This window comes from Pygocentrus nattereri, chromosome 11 (assembly GCF_015220715.1).
Source record: "Pygocentrus nattereri isolate fPygNat1 chromosome 11, fPygNat1.pri, whole genome shotgun sequence".
Lineage (NCBI taxonomy): Eukaryota > Metazoa > Chordata > Actinopteri > Characiformes > Serrasalmidae > Pygocentrus > Pygocentrus nattereri.
The window spans coordinates 38635163-38647117 of NC_051221.1; the positions used below are offsets into that span (position 1 = coordinate 38635163).

An 11955-nucleotide genomic window follows, 5' to 3' on the forward strand; every position below is an offset into this window, starting at 1 on the left:
CTTTTTGTGGGATGCAGGCACACTTTATTTTGTTCAGACTCAATTCAATCTCCCTGCATCAAACTTAAGTCTAGTCAGCGAATAACTTAACATGATTCTTCATGTGGTTACGAATACTTTCTGCAATCTGTGTGGCATCTTTCATTCGGTTGTAATAGTCCAGGAACAGTCCATCTGGGTTAATGAGGTATATAAGGATAGTGTGGTCCACAATGTAGTCCCCATCTTCATCCTTGGGTCCAGCACTAGCATAAACCCTGTATGCCTGGCCGGCCTCCTTCACCTCCTCAGGTGTGCCAGTCAGTCCAATGAGTCGTGGGTGAAAGTCTTTGACGTACTTTGCCATGGCGGCCACGTCATCCCTCTCTGGGTCAACGGTAATGAACAGCGGCTGTACGCAGGGCAGGTCAGCCTCTTTGTCTAGCAGATTCACCACGCTGGTCAGCTTTTCCAGCTCGTCAGGGCAGATATCAGGGCAGTGTGTGAACCCGAAGTACATGAGCACCCATTTGCCCCTAAAATCCTTTTTGGTCCTGCGCTGCCCTGTGTGGTCCAGCAAAGAGAAGTCTCCCTGACCCACAGCCACCTTCCTCAACTGCTCCATCCGCTGCATCTGCAGGTTCTGCTGCTTTTCCTGATGGACATACCACCAGGTGCCGATGATCCCACCACCAAACAGTAGAGTCACGGCCAGCCGGGTTCTTAGCTTTATCTTTGCTGATGAGCCAGGCTTTGGGGGTTGGGTGGAGCCTTGAGAGAAAGAGGCTTGTTGCTGATTGAACAGAGGTGATCTATTGCAGCGCAAGAGGGAGCGCTCACACGGGTGTCTACTGAAATGTACCTGACACCTTTGTGCGAGTAGTAGAGGTGAGGAGCAGCAGGATGCTCTTGGTATGTGATGTAGTATAGCTGGAGTGTGTCTGGCTTGGAGAGAGGACCGCAAGACAGTCCATGACGTCACATGACAGGCAGGAGACCTGAAACCAAACATGTTCGGAGAGCAGAGCTAGGGATGGAAAAGGGAGAGATGAAATGCACAATAAAAACTGTTGGCCTTGAATACCAAATAAAACGAGTGATTAGCTAAAGCCAAAATCACTCTGTCAACAGCTGTGCTCACATTCAAAATGCCAGACATATAGAAACCCACATGGCACTGCTGTGTCTGATCCACTCGTACCAGCACAACGCACACTAACACACCACGTCAGTGTCACTGCAGTGCCAAGAATGATCCTCCACCTAAATAATACCTGCTGTTTGGGGTTGCTGATCACTGAACAGGGTGAAAGCCTAACAAGTATACAGTCAAACAGATGCACTACAGTCTGTAACTGTAGAGCTACAAAATGCAGCTATACAGTAAGTGAAGCTGGATGATGGACAATGAGCGTAGAAACAAGAGGGGGTTTTGATGTTATGGCTAATCAATGTAGGCTCAAATTAGGACATACTAAGGCGCAATCCCAAATTGCTCACTAAATCACTCCGCATGTCTTAAAACAGCGCATGGTAGGTTAGCTGTGTTCAACAACTCTTGGGGTTCAGCCACATCTGTACAATTCACTATTGAACCTGTAGTGCAATATTTAGATAAAGAAGCCAAAAATCTCATAACTCAGTGCACTACACACTCACTGGCCACTTTATTAGGTACAATAAAGTGTTCAATAGCTAATCAGCCAATCACATGGCAGCAGCTCAGTGCATTTAGGCGTGTAGTGGTGGTCAAGACAAGTTGCTGAAGTGCAGACCGAGCATCAGAACGGGGAAGAAAGGGGATTTAAGTGGCTTTGAACGTGGCGTGGTTGTTGGAGCCAGACGGGCTGGTCTGAGTATTTCAGAAACTGCTGATCTACTGGGATTTTCACACACAACCATCTCTAGGGTTTACAGAGAACGGTCTGAAAAAGAGGAAACATCCAGTGAGCGGTCAGTTGTGTGGACGAAAATGCCTTGTTGATGTGAGAGGTCAGAGGAGAATGGGCAGACTGGTTCCAGATGATAGAAAGACAACAGGAACTCAAATAACCAACCAGAATCTCTGAGGAACGTTTCCAACACCCTGTTGAAAGTCTGCCATGAAGAATTAAAGCAGTTCTGAAGGCAAAAGGGGGTCCAACCATTTACTAGCAAGGTGTACCTAATAAAGTGGCCTTTATCCCCTCACACCGACCACCAGCTAAGACTGAGTCGGATCGACAGCGTCTATAAACTAAGAGAAAGACCACACAAGAAAAGTGTCGTACTAACCGCCGGTCGTTCCCTGTAGGTTAAGTCATCAGCACGCCGAGCCAGAACAGCGTGTAATTAGTAAACACAGTTTTAGTTTCGAAAGAGCAGATTCAGATCTTGGCAGCAGTATCCCATTAACAACCAATTTTTTGCGCGGTGATCTCAATAACACGTACATGATTGACTTCTAATATTTTTATGGTAATTAAGAGTGACTCCGTTTTGTGGCTGTGACGATCGGCAACAAAATTGCTCTAATTGGCAGATTCGCTGCAATAAGGTAAACATTAGAGCTGGAAGTCAGGGACAAAAAGAATCGATTCCTAGATTCTGAGCATCGGAGAGGCGGGCTCGTAGAGGTCGTGAACGAGTCGTTCTTTTGAACCGATTCTTTTCAATAAACCGGTCGAACCGATTCAACGGAATCGAAGCTGTTGCAGCATCTGATTCTCACTGACCTCCGCACATCAGATGACCTTTAGTAAAACTGGACTCGCACACTTTCGCAATTTAAACATAAAACCCGCTCTTCGCTCTTTCGTTTTTCCTTCCCTTGCGCTGCCTGCCAGGCTGGAGCGAAACTGAATCGTTGAAACGGACGGGTGTTAGAGAATCAGTTCTCTGCGCTCCATGTCTCTGTTGGCCACTAGAGGGCAGATAGAGTAAGACTAACGCTGTTAGTCCAGCAGAGCCTAGTCAGAGAACTTGTAGAGAGGAGAGTTGCCGCTACAATGTGGTGCAAATGTTTCTCAAACACTAGAGGGCGCTCCCGAGCGAGTTCAAAATGAATGGGTTGATATGGAGCATTTGAGCAAGATAATAGTTTATAAATGCTTCATTTTTAGTGTAAAAAGACAATCACTGCCTGAACACTGATAAAACATTTAACTTCTTCTTCTTTCGGCTGCTCCCTTTAGGGGTCGCCACAGTGGATCATCTGCCTCCATCTTGCCCTATCCACTGCCTCCTCTACTTTTACACCAACCATCTCCATGTCCACCTTCACTACATCCATAAACCTTCTCTGAGGTCTACCTCTTCTCCTTCTACCCGGCAGCTCCATCTCCAACATTCTTTGCCCAATATATCCACTATTCCTCCTCAACACATGTCCAAACCATCTCAACCTGTCCTCTCTGGCTTTATCTCCAAACTGCTCCACCTTCACTGTCCCTCTGATCTGCTCATTTCTAATCTTGTCCATCCTTGTCACTCCCAACGAAAATCTCAGCATCTTCATCTCCGCCACCTCCAGCTCAGCCTCCTGTCTTTTAGACAGAGCCACAGTCTCCAAACCATACACTGCTGTTATATTTCTCAGAGCTTTTGAACTCTAGTTATAAAAGTTTAAAACTGCCCCATGTATGTCCCTGACATCTGTGAGTGGTAGAAAAAAGGAAATGTAGCCTTGTATAGGTATGTTTTCTTTTTTAATGAAATACAACCACTCTACAATTTAAGATCAAAGAAACGTTCTGGGCAAATGATTAGTTGATAATGATTAACTATTTTAACTTGATTTTTAGCTCAGTTTACTCCCATTCATTGAGGACTCCCTGGTGCGCACCCTCTGCTGTTTAGCAGTCCCGTTTTTGATATAACGAGGGGACTAGGAAGTGGTCAGGCTCTTCATAAACCGGCTCTGGCCGCATCTCACATCCCTGACCTGATTTCAGTTCCCACGGGTATTCAGCCGGAGTTAGCACGTTTCCGTTACCGTACCAGCCAGTAAGGTAAACCACTAAATGTCTCACTGTTTTAACTCAGTTATGTTTGTTTACAAGCATATTTAAGATTACAAAATGACAGGCATGTATATCAACCTATCCCTTTAGAGATTATGTATATATGATTCAAAAAACCTGCCAATACATTGACAGGAAACCAGGGGAAGTAAGATCAGGATGGGGATGTGAGATTGGGCGCCACACTGGTTTACGAGTACACCGCTACCGCACACTCCCCTGTTCTCCTGCTCTAACACGTCAGGTTTTGATTATTAGCGGAGGAGGAAAAGAAAGCTGTGTAGGTGAACTACAGGAACTGATTTGTAAGCTAAACTGGCTAAACTGCTTTTGTTAAGTGATATTTCTTTATTCCCACAAACAGGGAAATTCCACCACATACACACTAGTGAATATACACACACTAGGGGGCAGTGAGCACACTTCCCCGGAGCGGTGGGTAGCCCTATCCACAGCGCCTGGGTAGCAATTGGGGGTCAGTCACGGACTGTCAGCACTGGGGATCAAACCGGCAACCTTCCAGTTACGGGGCCAGTTCCCTAACCTCCAGCCCACAACTGCCCCCAGCTGTGCATCTCTGTTCACATTGGTTCATAACAGCCTGGGTTCACTTCCCCAGCCGGGTAACCAGGGCCTTTCTGTGTGGAGTTTGCATGTTCTCCCTGTGTCTGTGTGGATTTCCTCTAGGTTTCCTCCCACAGTCCAAAGACATGCAGTCAGGCCAACTGAAGGTGCCCCTAGGTGTGAATGTATATGTCTGTCTGTCTGCCCTGCCATGGACAGACGACCTGTCCAGAGTGTTTTCTACCTTCCACTCAATGACTGCTGGGATAGGCTCCAGCTCCCCTACATCCCAAGAGGATAAGCGGCTTAGCAGATGTGTGTGTGTGTGTGTGTGTGTGTGTCTTAGTAAATCGTGGCCACATATTATTTTTGTTTTCTACGGCATCAGTACATCTGAATATGCCATGAACACATTTGAATAGCAACTTTATGAACAGTGGCCAAGACAAAGGAGCAATAGACAAGCAGTCTTTGAGAGTACATATGATGGTGCAGTCATACCACCATGTAGCCTTTTCCACTGCTATCAGAAACAGCTTTACATGTTTACCTGTTACAGTCTGTTTCAAAGGGAGGGAAACCGCAGCCGTGAAAGTAACTGAATCATCTCGGCGTCTGTCACAGAGACCCACTGCAATTCACTCTTTCCAGTATCCTCTGGCACCTGATCCAACTTATCAGGTGATAATCAAGGCCTTCCTGATCTGTATCGGGTGTTCTCAGATAGGGAATAGTTGAAACAGTGTGGTACTGTGGGTCCCCCAGAATCGGAGTTGAGACCCCACATTTAGAACACAATTGGTCCCAAGGCTCCATTTATAGATGCTGAACGTGCCGTTAGGGACACTGATTTTTATTTTGATATTAATTATAATGTGATTTTTCATTTTCTAATCAAACTAAAGGTGGATGAAACTACAAAAATGAAATATCACAACACTCCAAGAAGACCAAAAGCCTATGAATCTGACCAAAGCCTATGAATACAATGATTTATATTCAACATTTCACACATCGTGCTGCCCTAAATCCAATGAATCAGGACTAATTACGCTCCCTTTGTAATCAAACATGCAGTAGGGAAATGCTTTCTGAGTACTGATGATATCCACCTCAGTATTTTAGGGCATACTTCCAAGCCCTAGGACAAAGTTTCCTATAACCAAGACCAGCTCTCCCTCTCAAATGACAGAAAACACTGGATAATTAACTTCCCACTCTGGCCTATTTTCCCTGGAATATTGAAAATCGAGTTGCTGCTGTCATTTTGCTTTTGCTGACATTGGAAATACATTATAAAGTTTTTAGGGGTACAAAGCATGAAGAATCGTTCCTCTTTTACTGTCCAAGGTCGAAACTAAACGCTGTTTTAGCTGTTCAGTACACTTCTACTGTCGATAGAGCAGTCTCTCATAAACAGCACTGAACAGATATACAGTAGCCCGAGTCCCCCTTAGTCAACAGTTTCTTATTGAGACAGCTGTAATAGGCAACTTACTATGAGTCAGTACGTATATACCCTATAGAAAAGACTGTGATCCTCTCTGTCTTGTATTGTCAAGAAGCTGGGATTTAGACAGGCATGGCCATAGAGAGCTTGTATTGTTCTGGTCCTAAAATCAGATTGGCTGAGCCGCATTCGAAGCCATTGTAAATGGTCGATAATACCCACACCTATGACGCCTCACAACAGCTGAATTGTTTGGCACTGCGCCATGGCACAAAAAACTCTTGTGCTGTTAATGGAATAAACTGAATTTCATGCTGCTCGTATGGCCCACCAAGTATACTGATGAAGTAAGAACTCATTTATTTTTGTGTTTAAACTGGTGGGCTGACAACTTATGTTCTTAAATAGAACTAGGCTGGTCAGCTAGCTGACAGGCTGAATGATAGTCAACAGCCTAGACAGCTCCATCAATATCACAGGCTTAAATTAAAGCATGTACTGTATGATTAACTGTAAAACAGCAGTATGAAAGTCTAAAAATGTCACTTGAATGGATTACATGCCTCAAATGTCCGTGTTTCAGTCAGAAGACGTGTCAAACGTAAGTTGAATCCCAAACGGCTCTGTGTCACTAAATAGTGCGCTACCTAAGAAAGTTTAGGAATTCTATCCTCTACAGCCAAATAGTACATTATTTATCCAGTATGAATGTGGCTGAATCCCAAATGATTACTTCCTTAGCTATATTTTGCACCGTTGGGGTGCATGATGCAATATTTAAATTCCTATGTAGTGAGCAGGGCCATTTGAGATCAAGTTGAGTGATACTTTTTTAATCCCACAAACGGAGAAATTCCACCTCCGCATTTAATCTATCCGTGAAGTGAAACACCACTTACACATACACACTAGGGGGCAGTGAGCATACTTGCCCTGAGTGGTGGGCAGCCCTATGCACAGCACCCAGGGTGCAATTGGGGGTTAGGTGTCTTGCTCAAGGACACCTCAGTCACAGACTGGGGATCGAACCGGCAACCTTCTGGTCACCGGGTCAGTTCCCTAACCTCCAGCCCACGACTGCCCCAAAAACTTATTGAGCCCCTTATTCAATGTTATAGGATAAAAAATTTGAAAAGTTCATGAAACGGCCACAGTATACAGCGATTTTCAACCAAGCATTCTCCTCATTCAGTGGTCCATGATTGCTTGGCAAGGATACCATACTCTAAAGGAACTAGATTTCTTGGCAGAATACTTGTTTATGTCAATAAGCCTAAATTATTTCAGAAAATTTCTGTATTTTATCACATTTTATGTTTGTGCCATTTTATAAAAGTAATAAGCCACTTGAGACTGTGAGTTATACTCTGCTTTGCATCATGGCTCAGAGCACTCTTATTATAAGTATGTAAGTTTGTAGAATAAAATACGTTTTTATATTATAAGATAGTTATTTTATGGCCTTATTTTACCCATTTTTAGCCCATTTTACCCTTTTTATTCACAAGGATGCACTATAATATCAGATTCATATCAATATTGTATCAATATATATAAATATATATATATATATATATATATATATATTTTGATGATGTATTTGTTGATTGGATGATGTTTATTAGATGGTGTACTAGACTACACTTTGATGATGTACAACCCCAATTCCAATGAAGTTGGGACATTGTATAAATAAATAAATAAATAAATAAATAAAAACAGAATACAATGATTTGCAAATCCTTTTCAACCTATATTCAATTGAATACACTACAGAGACAAGATATTTAATGTTCAAACGGATAAACTTTATTGTTTTTTGCAAATATTCACTCATTTTGAATTTGATGCCTGCAACACATTCCAAAGAAGTTGGGACAGGGGCGTGTTTACCACTGTGTTACATCACCTTTCCTTTTAACAACACTCAATAAGCGTTTGGGAACTGAGGACACTGATTGTTGAAGCTTTGTAGGTGGAATTCTTTCCCATTCCTGCTTCATGTACAACTTCAGTTGCTCAGCAGTCCGGGGGTCTCCGTTGTCGTATTTTGCGCTTCATAATGCGCCGCACATTTTCAATGGGAGACGGGTCTGGACTGCAGGCAGGCCAGTCTAGTACCCGCACTCTTTTACTACGAAGCCACGCTGTTGTAACACGTGCAGAATGTGGCTTGGCATCATCTTGCTGAAATAAGCAGGACGTCCCTGAAAAAGACGCTGCTTGGATGGCAGCAGATGTTGCTCCAAAACCTGTATGTACCTTTCAGCATTAATGGTGCCTTCACAGATGTGCAAGTTACCCATGCCATGGGCACTAACACACCCCCACACCATCAGAGATGCTGGCTTTTGAACTTTGCGCTGATAACAATCCAGACAGTCCTTTTCCTCTTTGGCCCGGAGGACACGACGTCCATGATTTCCAAAAACAATTTGAAATGTGGACTCGTCAGACCACAGGACACTTTTCCACTTTGCGTCAGTCCATCTCAGATGAGTTCGGGCCCCTAGAAGCCGGCGGCGTTTCTGGGTGTTGTTGATATGTGGCTTCGCTTTGGCAGGGTTTAAACTTGCGCTTGTAGATGGAGCGACGAACTGAGTTCACTGACAGTGGTTTTCTGGAGTGTTCCTGAGCCCATGTGGGAATATCCATTACAGAATGATGTCGGTTTTTAATGCAAAGCCACCTGAGGGATCGAAGGTCACGGCCATTCAATGTTGGTTTTCTGCCTTGCCGCTTACTTGCAGAGTTTCTCTGAATCTTTTGATGATATTGTGGACTGTAGATGATGAAATCCCTAAATTCCTTGCAATTGGACGTTGAGAAACGTTGTTCTTAAACTGTTGGACTATTTGCTCACGCAGTTGTTCACAAAGTGGTGAACCTCGCCCCATCCTTGCTTGTGAACGACTGAGCCTTTCAGGGATGCTCCCTTTATACCCAATCATGACACTCACCTGTTTCAAATTAACCTGTTCACCTGTGGAATGTTCCAAACAGGTGTTTTTTGAGCATTCCTCAACTTTCCCAGTCTTTTGTTGCCCCTGTCCCAACTTCTTTGGAACGTGCTGCAGGCATCAAATTCAAAATGAGTGAATATTTACAAAAAACAACAAAGTTTTTCCGTTTGAACATTAAATATCTCGTCTTTTTAGTGTATTCAATTGAATATAGGTTGAAAAGGATTTGCAAATCATCATATTCTGTTTTTATTTATGTTTTACACAACGTCCCAACTTCACTGAAATTGGGGTTGCATTTGTTGATTAGATAATGTATTAGACTACACTTTGATGATGTATTTGTTGTACACTAAAGGAGCAGAATGTTTAATCGATGCTGAGCTAAAGTACTACATTTTTCAGATTTTAATAAGTTTATTCATTTTACTGCATTTGTAAACATTTTTATATGTATGTATTTCTAAATTTCTATTAAGTAAACATTTATGCATCTTAATTAATAGATATGTTTGAAAAATATTTGATATCATTATTCTACCACAATTTCCTTATCTTTGCATACCTAATTGTTCAATAATTAATCATAAGCCTTAATATTCAGAAACCACCATGAATTATTCGGTGACTATTGTGAAACTAATTTCATCGCTGTCATAACAAAACCTTGGGTTAACATATAAATTTAATATGTAACGATGTTTTTGCATTTTTTTGAACATTCTATTGATTCAATCATGAAATGTGCGCACAATATAAACGGCAGCTGGCATTTTTAAATGTCAAAAAATAAAGCCCCAACAAAAGTTTTTGAGGTTTTGATGTTTAACTTATTGACATGTAAATTTTGTGGGCATACACAAGGACCCTTAGGGTTTAGAGTTAACACAGTTGCTCAGATCATCAACACAATCATTTCTTAAGCAGGTTGACATTTTCCTGCTCTGTTTTTGGGTCACCATGGATAGAATGGAAATAATGAAGCCTATAGGAAGCTTAACTGTGCAGGAAGGAAACTGAATAACATGAGTTTTTAATTTGCCTGCGCTCTCCAGATGGAACTTCTAGAGGAAAGTCTGTCTTCCTCTCTACACAAGCAGAGTGAATACCTAAGCCCAAAGCAAACACGAAGCAGGTAGGATGGGGGAAATGAGCAGTTCGCTCAGACAGCAGACTGATGACTTTGCCAGCTCAGCTTATGCAAAAGGTCACACCATGACTAATAACACAGTCATTACAGCTGCACATCAGCGTCTCTGTACATTTTGGTTATGAGAGCTCTGGACGTTTCAGGTGGTGTTAGATTTGAGGTCTGGTAGTTTCAGGTGGAGATTGGATTGTGCTCTCACAGCTTCATGTAGTGTTCAGTTCCCTGCTAGTTTCAGATGGTGTTCCCTTTGAGCACTGACAGTTTCAGGGGGTGTTCAATTTGAGCTCTGGTAGTTTCAGGAGGTGTTCTGTTTGAGCACTGACCGTTTCAGGGGGTGTTCAGTTTGAGCACTGACCGTTTCAGGGGGTGTTCAGTTTGAGCACTGACAGTTTCAGGGGGTGTTCAGTTTGAGCTCTGGTAGTTTCAGATGGTGTTCACTTTGAGTACTGACAGTTTCAGGGGGTGTTCAGTTTGAGCTCTGGTAGTTTCAGGAGGTGTTCAGTTTGAGCTCTGGTAGTTTCAGGTGGTGTTCAGTTTGAGCTCTGGTAGTTTCAGGAGGTGTTCAGTTTGAGCTCTGGTAGTTTCAAGTGGTGTTCAGTTTGAGCTCTGGTAGTTTCAGGAGGTGTTCAGTTTGAGCTCTGGTAGTTTCAAGTGGTGTTCAGTTTGAGCTCTGGTAGTTTCAAGTGGTGTTCAGTTTGAACCCTGACAGTTTCAGACGGTGTTCGGTTTGAGCTCTGGTAGTTTCAGGTGGTGTTCAGTTTGAGCTCTGGTACTTTCAGGTGGTGTTCAATTTGAGCTCTGGTAGTTTCAGGTGGTGTTCAATTTGAGCTCTGGTAGTTTCATGTGGTGTTCAGTTTGAACCCTGACAGTTTCAGAAGGTGTTCAGTTTGAGTTCCAGTTAAAGGTGTTGTTTAGTTTGATGTCTGGTATTTTCAGGTGGTATTCAGTTCATTTCAGGTGGTGTTCAAATTGAGATCTGGCAGTTTCAGGTGGCGTTCAGATTGAGCTCCAGCAGATATTCGAAATACTTAAGTAACTGCAAGTGTTCCACTCCTTACTGTACTTACATATTATTTTAGAAGATTTGTACTTTATTTGAGTGTTATTGAAATTGAAGACTCATACTTTTACTTTATAAGATTTGTATGAGAAAAAATGTTTATTATTATTTCTTACCTTTTCATTCAGTCCTCCACATTTTTTTCTTTTTTTTTTCTTACAACTATTACATACAATTTTTTTTATTTAATCTTTTTGTTTTTTTTTTTGTTGTTTTCTTGACTCATCCGACCAAATTTACAATGTAAAACAGAGTAGCCCACGACTGTATTAACCTGTTTTTCATGGGGTGGTGGTTAGGGAACCAGCCTTGTGACTGGAAGGTTGTTGGTTCGATCCCCTGAGCTGATAGGTCATGACTGAAGTCCCCTTAAGCAAGGCGCCTAACCCCAAACTGCTCCCTGGGCGCCATGGATAGGGCTACCCACTTCTCTGGACAAGTGTGCTCACTACCCCTTAGTGTTTGTGTGTGTGTGTGTGTGCGCTCCGTAGTGTGTATGTGGTGTTTCACTGCACAGATGGGTTAAATGCGGAGGTGAATTTCCTCATTGTGGGATTAATAAAGGATATCCTGCTTACTTATTATTGCCTGTCAGTTGCAACACCACACTTGTGACCCATCTGTGTACTTAATGTTTAAATGTGCTTGAATTTTACAAAGTAACAAACAAGTCATCTCAATTAAATTAAGACAATTTCTCTCTTAATTGTATTTATTTTATATATGTACTTTCTACTCTCATGTGCTTGAGTGTCTTTAAATGTAGATAACATTTTACTTTCAGCATG

The 11955-nt window shown here is 42.5% G+C and overlaps 1 protein-coding gene across 1 annotated transcript; it reads right to left on the minus strand.

Moving 5' to 3' along the window:
* Position 1: 1 nt before the first annotated feature.
* LOC108432527 (protein SCO2 homolog, mitochondrial) lies at positions 2–2449 on the minus strand. The gene is made up of 2 exons (XM_017706407.2): positions 2254–2449; positions 2–1006 (listed from the first exon to the last, which is right to left on the minus strand). Exon 2 carries the CDS (start codon positions 989–991, stop codon positions 71–73), a length of 921 nt encoding a protein of 306 aa, XP_017561896.1. The 5' UTR covers positions 992–1006; positions 2254–2449; the 3' UTR covers positions 2–70.
* Between the last annotated feature and the right edge of the window lie 9506 nt (positions 2450–11955).

Coding starts and splice junctions, on each gene's coding strand:
- LOC108432527 (XM_017706407.2), bottom strand. CDS start 991: ATGTTTGGTTTCAGGTCTCCTGCCTGTCATGTGACGTCATGGACTGTC.